This window comes from Gobio gobio, assembly GCF_949357685.1.
Source record: "Gobio gobio genome assembly, chromosome: 4".
NCBI classification, from domain to species: Eukaryota; Metazoa; Chordata; class Actinopteri; order Cypriniformes; family Gobionidae; genus Gobio; species Gobio gobio.
In genome coordinates this window covers 30,261,366-30,273,291 of record NC_137100.1, presented here as the reverse complement: position 1 = coordinate 30,273,291, position 11,926 = coordinate 30,261,366, and the positions used below count along the sequence as shown (strand labels likewise).

Genomic DNA, 11,926 nt, shown 5'->3' with positions numbered 1-11,926 from the left:
TAGGGTGAATTCAGGGTGATACATATATATATATATATATATATATATATATATATATATATATATATATATATATATATATATATATATATATATATATATATATATATATATATATATATATATATATATATATATATATATGTGTGTGTGTGTGTGTGTGTGTGTGTGTTATATCGCAGGAAACAGATCTAATATGTTCAACTTTACATTAGACATTTTCACAATAAACAGCCCGGCTAGGCTTTTCAGATAGTATGTATAAAGTGAAAATAAAAACTGAAATGAATTTGAAAATGAAATGAATTTAAAAAGTAACAACCAAAATATTAAATAATTTTCTAGGCCAACAAATTGTAATGAATAAACTGTACAAATGTATAACATAAAAAAGGAAAGAAAAAAAAAAGATAACAACTTGCCCCCCAGCTGACATTCTTGAATAATACCCTTGTCCTGAGAACTTTTTAAAATTTCAGTACTAATAGGCCTATTGATCCCATTCTAAATAATGAAATATTCTACTTGGCCTTTGATGGTGTGGGCGTGGGCTTTAGAAGTGGGGACGAATTTGGTAACAGCTCCCCGGTGTATGAAGCAATTCAGAAGCAGAAAAGTTATCATCTCACAAATGTCGGTCCAAAATTAGTTAATTATTGTTACCAGTAATTTATGTATGAGGTACATTTTCATGTATAACACTTGTTTTAAATAAAATGCACTGTTCAGCAAACAACAACATGCTTATGCAACCATATGCAATAAACCTGTGTTAGCTAATTCATCTACTACTAACAGAAAAAAGTCCATCTTCACTCTTCCCTGAGATACGTGTGGACTACAACAGGCGTGAAAGGGTGATCATTTTGAAACGTGTGTCCCCAAACGCCCTGGCGGACATGCGAAAGTTCCAGTACGTTCAGCGCTGTGAAGTGAAAGTGTACTTGAAAGGCCCCGCCCCCAAATATATGTACAATATATATATCCTTTCAATATATATATCACGAAATGATCGAGGTCTTCCTCGGCCAATCACATTACAGAGACGACTGTATTTCCTGCGCTGTGAACGAATCAGAAAAGACAAAACACTAAAAAACACGAACTTCAACTTGTCAGCAAACAGAAGGGGGAGGGGACCAACATATGGCAGTCATATTTCTGAAGCTGAAATAATGTGTTAGACGTTTTATTGTGTTGTTTACCTCGCAGAAGGTAATTTGGTTTAAATACTCTTTGCTTGGACATTTATACTGATGCATATACGTCAGTGTGCAGCGTTTGTGCCATGTTTGTGCTGATAAAATGTAGCGGGCTAGCATGCTAATATAACTGTACAGACGGTTAGCAGAGCTGCTGCTCGATTATTTTAGACAGAGGGGCTTTACTGCTTGCTTGCTTTCTAACTTTGACAATATAAAAGCAGGTGAATAAACTGTTCCTCTCAGAACGCAAAGCATGTCTGTAATGCCAGCAAACCGAAAATCTGCTATAAATGTGCGTTGGTAAGTGCGCTGTGGTTGGAAGGTCCCAGAAAGTTTGAGATTTCAGGAAACTGCAATGGCGTGAGGGGGAGACAGTCATGACAGCAGGTCGAGGAAGCCATGATCCGATCAGAGCAACTCTCTTCAAATAACACCCCTGCGCTGGGCTATATGTGCGTTAGCAGTTTAATCGCTTTTTTAAAAAATAAGCTTTTTGCTTATAATATTGCGACCGGGTGACACTGACTATTCCTAATTAATAACTTCGTTGCTTTATTTTCGCCACTGCTTTAGACATTAATCATAGGCCTGCATGAGCGCATGTGTGCATTCAACAACAGATTGTTTATTCCTTGTTCTTTCGTTTGGGAAGTTTTAGGTGAATGGACTCTAATCGTACACGCGAATAATTACTGTCGTTTTAAATAGAGTGTGTAATTAAATGTTAACGTGCCTTTACATGATAAAAGTGTACCATTATCTCACCCTGTGCATTCCCTTACCCCCTTACCGTCATTATTGGCATCTTATGTTCCATCCTGTTCATTTTCTGAAGCGCTGCTCGGGGGGCGTGTCAAAGACCAGCGCGGGTCGTTGTTATTAGTGTTATGCAAATGATGCTGGAAGAACTCTATTTTAACCCTCTCTGTATGTTTCCTTTATGTGATTGCTAGTATTAATAATACTAACAATAATAATGATGAATCAAGATTTGAAAAACGAATGTAACTTATTTAATAATGTATGTAATAATGTTTATCATTTCATAAATATTATTAATAACAAATATATTTATTTGAGCAGACGAGTTGTTATATTAATAATAAATCAATATTATAATATAAATATAATTGATTTAATAAAAATGGTTTGGACATTTTCCACTTGGTACTATCTCATATAACAAGTGTCAGGGTTTCTACAGTCATAAAAAAACTGTAAAAATCGGATTTTTTCAAAATGCTGTTTTCCAGGCCCAGAAAAACATTAAAAGTAATAAAAACTATGAAAATTCATCAGTTAAAAAGTGTGGACCCTGAAATATCAGAATACTTCTGCATACATTTCCTCAGTATTATGACAGAACTTTGAGGTTTCAGCTTATTTAATGATGCAATAAGCCACAAGAAATTGTAATGCACAGCCTCTCTTGGTTTATTGCTTTTTTATGACTATGCATGGTTCCATATATTAAAGGGTTAGTTCACCCAAAAAGGAAAATTAGCCCATGATTTACTCACCCTCAAGTCATCCTAGGTGTATTTGACATTCTTCTTTCAGATTAATAAAATCTGAGTTATATTAAAAATGTCCTGGCTAATCCAAGCATTATAATGGCAGTGAATTGTTGCCTCGTATATGAAGTCCATAAAAGTGCATCTATCCTTCATATAACTGCTCCACACGGCTCCGGGGGGTTAATAAAGGTCTTCTGAAGCGAAGTGGCGCGTTTGTGCAAGAAAAATATCCATATTTAAAGCTTTATAGACTAAAATAAATAACTTCCCGCAGAAAGCCGTATGCAATTCGACTTATGGCAAAAGAGTATCCCCTGATGCGATGTATAGAAGCATCGCAAGCTTGGCAAACTGGGCAACAAACTCAAGAAGCGCAGAGGATAGAGCAAAACAAAGCACTGGTCATGAATTAGACTCTAAAAGGATAATCTAAAAGAGAAATGGCGGAGGACTTCGATATAAGAGAAGAGGGGCTTGAGTTTGTTGCCCATCTGCAAGAGGCATCAAAGCTTGCGATGCTTCTATACATCGCATCAGGGGATACTCTTTTGCCGTAAGTCGAATTGCGTACGGCTTTCTGCCGGAAGTTATTTATTTTAGTCTATAAAGTTTTAAATATGGATATTTTTCTTACACTAACACGCCATTTCGCTTCAGAAGGCCTTTGTTAACCCCCCGGAGCCGTGTGGAGCAGTTATATGATGGATAGATGCACTTTTATGGACTTCATAAACGAGGCAACAATTCCCTGCCATTATAAAGCTTGGATTAGCCAGGACTTTTTAATATAACTCCGCTTTTTTTCGTCTGAAAGAAGAATGTCATATACACCTAGGATGACTTGAGGGTGAGTAAATCATGGGCTAATTTTCATTTTTGGGGTGAACTAACCCTTCAATAATTAGAATAAAACTGTCTCTAATTCCATTTTATTTTATTTTCTAATTAAATTCATTATACTAACTAGCTTTGAGAAACAAGATCAGGCATTAGAATTAACATAGTTACTTACATGTTGTTGTATTACTGTTGAGTCTATATTGTAAAAGTCTGTTTGCAAAGCCTGCGCCGAAATTGTGACTTATTTACCAAATCTACAGGGAAATGTACCACATACAAATAAATAATGCTCAACTGAGGCATGCACATTGTTGAAAATAAATAACCACATTCCTAGCATTAGGATCCTTTGGAAGATAGTGTTATTTTTAGTCCAGTGATCCTGTATCTCTCCTCGTCATCTCACAAACACGGCAGTGGGCGGGGCCAACGATGAATTAGGCGTTGATTTTTTTCTGCAGATGCGGTCTTTCACCTATATAGGCACATTCCACAACGAGTCATTCGCTGGCCTTGGTTGCAATAAAAGCTGTTTTTGGACTAACAAGGAAGTTTTCAGTTCTGAAACTTACAGGATATTCTTATAATATGATGACCTCTTGTATGTCAAAAGCTCAAAGAAAATTGTATGACCCCTTTGATATATATTTATTAATATTAAGTTTATTAGCAATTTACAATGGCTTTGAGCAAACCATCCTTTTCATAAAATCAGGGTTCGTACAAGATGCTTGATGTACTTGAATTTAAGTCCAGGAAAACCCTTGAAAACAGCCATATTTATGAAAAGGTACTTGAAAAGTTCTTGAATTATTGAAAGACAAAATATGTGAAATTAGTGTTTAATTTTATCGATAAAACAATCTTTTCAGGCAAAATTCTTCTGTTTGAATATGGAAAGCGATCTCTTTGTCATAGTAGCTACCCTTTCAGTGGTTAAAGTTAGGTTAAATGTGCTGCACTTTATTTGTACCATTTTGCTTTATTAATTTATTTTTATTTATCTAGTTACCTTTTTATATAATTTGAAAGATAATAAAGATATTGTTTGATAAGTGAGATCTCTGACTGTAGGTCTTAAAAAGTACTGCTTGAAAGTCCTGGAATATAATTTTACAGTATCTGTACAAACCTTGTAAAATATATTTGACTTGCACTTTTTATTAATTTGCTTCTTATTTTGGTACTAATAAATGCAAAATGCTGTTATTTGAGATGTCAGACAATGTTTGTCATTTTGGACAATAGTGAGAATCTTTCATTTACAGTAGGTTCAAGCTTTTCCCCATTTCCCCCCAGATTCCCAGCTGATAGATGTCCACCCCTAATGAGCCACCAGTTGGGATGTCCCATGCTGGTCCCTCACCAGGTGCTGGCCTGTCTCCGGGGCCCATCCTAGGGCCCAGCCCTGGACCCGGCCCCTCTCCTGGCTCTGTGCACAGCATGATGGGCCCCAGCCCAGGGCCTCCAAGTGTCCCGCATGCTATGCAGGGTCAAGGGGCTGGAGAGTATTCACAGGACATGCACCCAATGCATAAGGTTGAGGATCACTTTTGACATTGATTATATAAGCATAGAGATCGATAGTTGTCTAGTTAATGCAAAACCAGAAAATCAACATAAGTACATGTAAATGTAAAAGCACTTGCTGCAGGTTTAAACTATCGTTTTGATGTTGCCAGTATGCCAGCAGTATGTATGACTAATCTTCTGCCTCTGTTCAGCCAATGGAGGGAATGCATGAGAAGGGGATGGGAGACGATATGCACTATGGCCAGATGAAGGGGGTGGGCATGAGGTCCCTGCACAGTGGCATGGGTCCTCCACAGAGCCCTATGGATCAACACAGTCAAGGTGCAATTACTTATTAGCCACATTATAATAAAAAAGGCACTTAGCTGTTATGATTTTAACCTTAATTATAGCTAATTATAGATGCTCTTATTCATCCGCAATTTAAGGATTTTAGTCTACAATGGCCTCAGAGGTAATTAAGACCGTTATCTGATAGTGATTCATTATTTATTTTTTGTGCACTTATCTTTGGTGCAGCCTTTATGTTACTCTAATTATCCTCATATGCTCATACCTATGATCCTTTATACTTTACTCTCTTTATTACCAAGGGAACTTTTTCTCTTATCTGTACCTTTTACAGTTTTAAATTAAACATAATTAAATATTCTGCAATTAACAGTCATAGATTTTTTTTAAATAAAGATATAGTTTAAAAGCTGTTGATAGTAACCTCAAGGTGTGGTCACATTACCAAAAAAAAAAAATGTATGTACAAAAAGGTCCATTGTGAATAGTGTAGAGATGCATGAAGCACAGTTCACACAGAAGTCACTTTCAAACCAAGCAGCTTTCTGTTGGGCAATGCGGCAAATTATTTAACCTTTTTCAAAATCTGTGTGGGCAACTTTTTCGCCCTCATGTGAAACTCCAAAGCATACAGATTTTGCCCATGAAATTTCACAGAGCAATGGTAAATGTGACCACACCATAAATATTATTTACACATGCACATATTTTTTTGCTAATTAAAATGTATATGCATAAAATGAATAACCAGAACTTTTGAGAAATATCATTACATTTTCACATAGATTATACAGTATGAGGACTTCTATAAGAGAAAATAAGAGAAAAACTAGACGAAAGATCAAAACAAAAGAAAAAAACAAACGACTGACCACTTTACCAGCAGGCAGCTTCATAACTACAGGATACACATTTTTTGTTTTGCTCATTAGGATACATGTCCCCTCATCCCTCGCCAATGGGCCAGGTTCCGGAGCATGTGCCTAGCCCTATGTCAGGAGGAGGGCCGACCCCGCCGCAAATGTCTCAGGGGCAGTCGCCCATGATGCCAATGGATCCGCAGGGGATGGGACAGCAGGCCAGGGGTCAGTCTGCCTTCAGCCCAGTCCAGCTACAGCAACTCAGGGCTCAGATCCTGGCTTACAAGATCCTGGGCCGTGGTCAGCCTCTGCCTGAGAATCTGCAGTTAGCTGTGCAGGGCAAGAGGAGCCTTCCCACCATGCAGCAGCAGCCTGTCAACACTGGCCCCTACAACAGACCTCCAGGTGAATATGTTTTTGGCCATTTGGGTGTTAGCCAGTAGCCCTTTATGTCAGGGCTCTAGACTGCGACTAAAATGGTCACAAATGCAATAATTTTTTGATAATGTGCGAGTTAAAATTTCACACGGCTGCTTTGGTGCGAGGCTTGCTGCGGTAGTCGGTGTTGCCGGTTACATCACTTACTCACCGTTGTTTAGATTTTTTTTTTTTATAGTAATAAAATAATAAAAATTTAGTTCAGTTAGAGAAAAGACACTACAATTAAAAACTGAATGTGTCTGCTTAATAAAGCGCGAGCCAAACAAGAGTCTCAGCACAGACCAGCAGCAGGAGGTTTCAATCGAGAGTGAGGAGCTGATGATAAGATGATCGCGGAAGATTTGGTTTCACAAGCGCCTATTTAAGTGAGTTTGTCATTGTATTGTTTTGTTGTTGGGTTTTTCATTAAAGGTCCCATGACATGGATTTTTTTATTATTTTTATAATGTTTCTTGAGGTGTACTTATATTGTTAGTATGATTTTTACATCACAAAATTTCATAATTTAGAAATAAAAGGCATTTTTCTATCCTGATTTTAGCCAAGCCTGTAGTGCTCCAGTCAGAAATTGAAGCTTTCGCGCCTCGATCGCCCCCCGGTGGCCGGTCCCAGTATAGCTCCTAAACCCCGGCTCTCCATGTATTTGAATGGGCGCGAGACACACTAAACAATTTAATTACACTTCAAATAATTGTTTCCTAAAGATGGTTTCTGTCATTTTAGGCAGTTTTTATTACAATAATTTCATTTCAAGTGTTCGTTTTTTAAATAAGTTTAGTTTTAGTGAGTTATTTGATGCTATAAAAACGGGGGGTGTGACGTCATGATTGACAGTTGAGATTGACGGCTTCTCTGAGTGAACTTGTCACTGAGGCACTAACAGACTTTTTTCTGGATTTTTGGGAGGAGATTGGAGCTTTAGCTTTAATTTCTACACTTCCATAACTGTTTATTTCACACCAACATAATTAATTGTTCTGCATCTGCGAGAGTGTGGGCGGGCTTTTGATAATCGCGCCTCTACTTCCTGTTCTCTACTGCGCAACTCCGGTCCCGAGATCGCTACTGCGCAGACTCGGTCCCAAGATGTCAGCGCCGTGAGCGGGCCTATGAAAGCTTCAACTTTGGTCAGCGGAAGTCAATGAAGTCGCGATTTTAGCCCTCTGGCTTGAATGCTCTGTTTGAAGGGGCGTGTCTGCTGTGAGACTTCAGTGAAAACGGCCACTGTTGTGATTGGCTGACATCTTTGCATTTGAAATGCGTATAACATGTGGAACCCCTCTCGGATACTTTTACTACATTTTTTACTATTACAGCTGTCGAGATGAACGAATCGTGAAAATGTTGATTATAGCATTATTTTTTAGATCTGTTCCCATCACATGAAAGGCTGCAGTGATGAGCATTGAGTACACAGACAGTCTGTTTATCCCATGAATGCACAAATTTCTCTCACAAAATGCTTTCACCACAACTAACAGCAAACACGACATTGATATGAATGCAGAAAGAGCTTCGTTGTGGAGCATAACAGCGTCATTCATTATAACGGCAGTTTGGGCAAGTGCACTCACGATGTGTGATTGTCAGCTCCAAACATTATAAAGAGAGTGTTCTTTGATCGCTCTCTGTAGTTTAATCACAATTTAAATAACAGATCTGTTTCATGCTACTAACAGAAACAATGAAGTTGATCGTTTAGTCACAGGCTTGATTCACTGATGCATAAACAGTATTAAACGAATTAGAAAGAAAAGGGTGGGTTGCACCAACAAGGATTAATCTTAAATCTAGCTTAAATCAAGGTTTATCTAATAATTCTGTTGCACCAAACTTTAAACCTGGTTTAAAAATAAGCAAGTTTACATTTAAACTATCATTTTGATCCTGGATTTTAGTTAGATTAACTTTCATCCTGTTGCTCCATAACTTTAAACTCCGATTTAAATCTCAATTATGGATTAATTTTAAACTTACATGTGATGTGAGGAGGTTTAAATAAAATAAAGTGCACCTACAATTAAACTATGCAGATGATTGAACAGAGATAGAAACAGTGGGTGTGTAGTCAGGTCTCAGAGGGGTGTTTATTACAAATAAAAAATAAAAATAAAGCAAATTGAGCCGTCAGAGTGTGAGGGTCGTGGCGGCCCGTGAGTTTACGCCTGCCATTGAGTCCGGGATGCAGATCCGTCACTCATCTCGGTGCACCTCGGTGTCGGACAAACAAAAGAAGAGAGGAGTATATTTAGCATTTAACTGCAGCGGGGATGATGAGGTGAGCACCAGTGATCACGGCCACGCCTCGTGTTTCTCATGCCCGCTCCACGCGTGACTGCTGCGCAGCGAATCAAATGGGATGGGCGGCGCTGTCAAGAGCGGAGATGGTCACTCTGCCAATCATGACAGTTGTTTTGTCATAAATTACGCTGCCACAATATACTCCATTGTAATTGAAACTATGAATATATATTTACGCACGCGCTGTTTTCATTGCCTGCTTGATCAGTAACGATCTCTCTATGTAGCGCTTTATAAAGACAGCTGACATTTTACAAGTTCATTTCCTTTATTGGCAAGAGCTACTTGTGTCAGAGAGAGTTTCTGGTGGTCAATAAAGAAGGAAATTGAATATAAGTATTGTTGCTGTCAATGGCGAATCCATCATGGCGGCGAAAATTAATCGTAAATGGAGGTAAATTCTAATCCCCGATTTGTTAATCTGGGTTGAAAATTAAGTGGTGCAGCACAATTTATTTAAAATAAAGCCTAGATCAACAAATCCTAGATTAGCTCTAAACTGAGTTCCCATTCAGTCGGTCACATTCGACGAATTGGGATCACTTCTGGGAGCCCCTATCCGCTTCGAGCTATCTAGAACCGGCCAATGAACAATTGGCGTGCGAGATTTGCATCTCGCGCTCCGCCCCGCGCCGCGGGTATAAACAGGAAGCGAGAGCGAATGCACGCTGTCATTCACTTCGGAGCCAAACGGCATATGAAGACGACTCCAAAACATCGTTTTGAGTATATCGCTGCTATCAGCAAGACGGCTAGAGTACCGGAGAATCCAGAGGAGACGCGTGTTGGAGGAACGGCACACTTCAGCGGGATCCGCGCTGACTCATCGGCTGCCTCTGCGAGCAGAGAAAACTGCTGTTGTCACAGCAACACTGTTGGTCTGGTTGGGCGTTTTCCTGCTGAGTACAGGCACGGGCTGCACTAACAATCCCGTGCGCTGTCGCGTTTCCCCCTGAGTGCTTCAGCACAGAGCGTTTCCTCACAAAAGAGCTTCACGGGTGACGTGACGTCTTTTTCAAGATGTCTTACCATCCGTGCGTTTCTGGATGCGGTCGTTCCCTGTCCCCTGCTGACGGTCACAATCGCTGTCTCACGTGTTTGGGCACACAGCACGCTGAGGCGGCGTTTGTGGATAGTTCATGTTCCCACTGCGGGAACATGACTATATCGGAGCTAAGATCGAGACTCTCCTACCTCCGGGCTGGGGGAGTCCCCTTACCCATCCCACGAACCAGGTCTACCCCTAACCCGGGTGGACCTGCTTCTTTGGATGGCCAGGGTGATCTGAGGATTACGTTTAGGGCAAACCCGCCGAGTGAACCTCCGCAGGCCCCTAATCCCTCAGCTCCACAGCCGGTAGAGCCTCTAAGAGAACCCGCTGGAACCTCCCACGGGAGACCAGTGGTGACTTTTGGAGCTCCAGCGGACGAACAGATGTTGATCGCTGCATCGGAGGGGGAGTTTCAGTCCTCAGAGGATGAAGGGTCAGCTGTACTGCCTCCCTCTTGGAGAGTGGCAACGGCTGCCCCGGACCCTGAGATGACTGCTATGCTTGCCCGGGCCGCCGAAAGGGTTGAGCTCGTGTGGAACCCTCCACCGTGTCCCGAACCCTCTAGGTTGGACGATTGGTTCCTCGGGGCGGGTCTCGCTGGTTCTCAGCGTCCCGCCCGACACCTTTCTTCCCGGAGGTGCATGAGGAGCTCACAAGGTCGTGGACGGCACCTTTTTCTGCCAGAAACCGGCCGAGTGACTCCTCCCCCCTCACTACCCTCGACGGCGGACCAGCCAAGGGTTACGTGGGGATCCCGCCAGTGGAGCGCGCCGTCGCGATGCAACTGTGTCCGGCGACCGCCTCTAACTGGCGCGGTGACCCACGTCTCCCGTCCCGAGCCTGTAAGTTCTCTTCCGGTCTGACCGGGAAGGCTTACAAGGCTTGCGGACAGGCTGCGTCCGCCTTACATGTCATGGCGTTGCTTCAGGTCCACCAGGCCCAAGCACTCCTTGACATGCACGAGGGTAGGCCTGACCCAGAGCTCCCTCCGGGCGACGAAAGTCACCGCCCGTGCCATTGGTCAGGCGATGTCCACACTTGTGGTCCAGGAGCGGCATCTCTGGCTTAACCTGGCTGATATGAGGGAGACCGATAAATATCGGTTCCTGGACTCCCCCATCTCGTCAGCTGGGTTATTCGGCGACGCGGTCGAGAGCTTCGCCCAACAGTTCTCGGCCGCCCAGAAGCAGACGGAGGCGATCAAGCACATCCTGCCCCGGCGGCCCGCTGCTGCCTCCACCCCGCCGAGGCACCGCAGCAGCCTAACACCAGCCGACGGCGTGGGGCCGGCCGTGGGAAGGATGTCCAGCCCGCTCAGGCCGCTGCCAAGCCAGGTGGCAAGCGCCGTCGCAAGCGACCCTGAGACGGGCCGCCCAGAGATGGAGGAAACTGCTCTGAGGGAGATGGCTGCAGCACCACTCCCTCCCACGGAGGAGGGCCGGGGGAGAATCTTTTGTTTTTCTGTTCCGAAACTTCCCAAAACTTCAATAAAAGAGCAGTTTCCAATATCTCTGGGTGCCAAGAGAGCGCGCTTGGCGGTGGTCGACGCTCCCATGCCTCGCCACCCTCAAGTACCTCTCCCTTCACCAGCAGGGGATGCCGGCTGTCGGGACGCACACAAGCGGCCTCCCCACACTCGCACGTCCCCTCCGCGGATGCAGGTAAGTGTTGCACAGCACACTCAGATCCCGCTTCGGGCCGCTCCCATGCCGTCCGAGCCGGATCCCTGCGTTCCGCCTCGCTGCCCCGCTGCGGGTACGTCTGTGGTGCCGATGATCCCCCTAGCTCGGAGTCTCGGTGGCTCCTCCGTACCATCAGACTCGGCTATGCGATTCAGTTCGCCCGGCGTCCCCCCAAGTTCAGGGGCGTTCACTTCACGACTGTAGT

The 11,926-nt window shown here is 42.6% G+C and overlaps 1 protein-coding gene across 1 annotated transcript in view; it reads left to right on the top strand.

Annotated features, from left to right (window-relative positions):
* The first annotated feature begins 1,000 nt into the window (after nt 1–1,000).
* smarca2 (SWI/SNF related BAF chromatin remodeling complex subunit ATPase 2) overlaps nt 1,001–11,926 on the top strand; it is a 74,271-nt gene continuing 63,345 nt past the window's right edge. The window contains exons 1-4 of the mRNA XM_079815252.1: nt 1,001–1,215; nt 4,862–5,101; nt 5,287–5,416; nt 6,319–6,651. Coding sequence (XP_079671378.1) covers nt 4,877–5,101; nt 5,287–5,416; nt 6,319–6,651 — 688 coding nt within the window. The 5' untranslated portion in view covers nt 1,001–1,215; nt 4,862–4,876. The remainder of the gene's footprint in view (nt 1,216–4,861; nt 5,102–5,286; nt 5,417–6,318; nt 6,652–11,926) is intronic.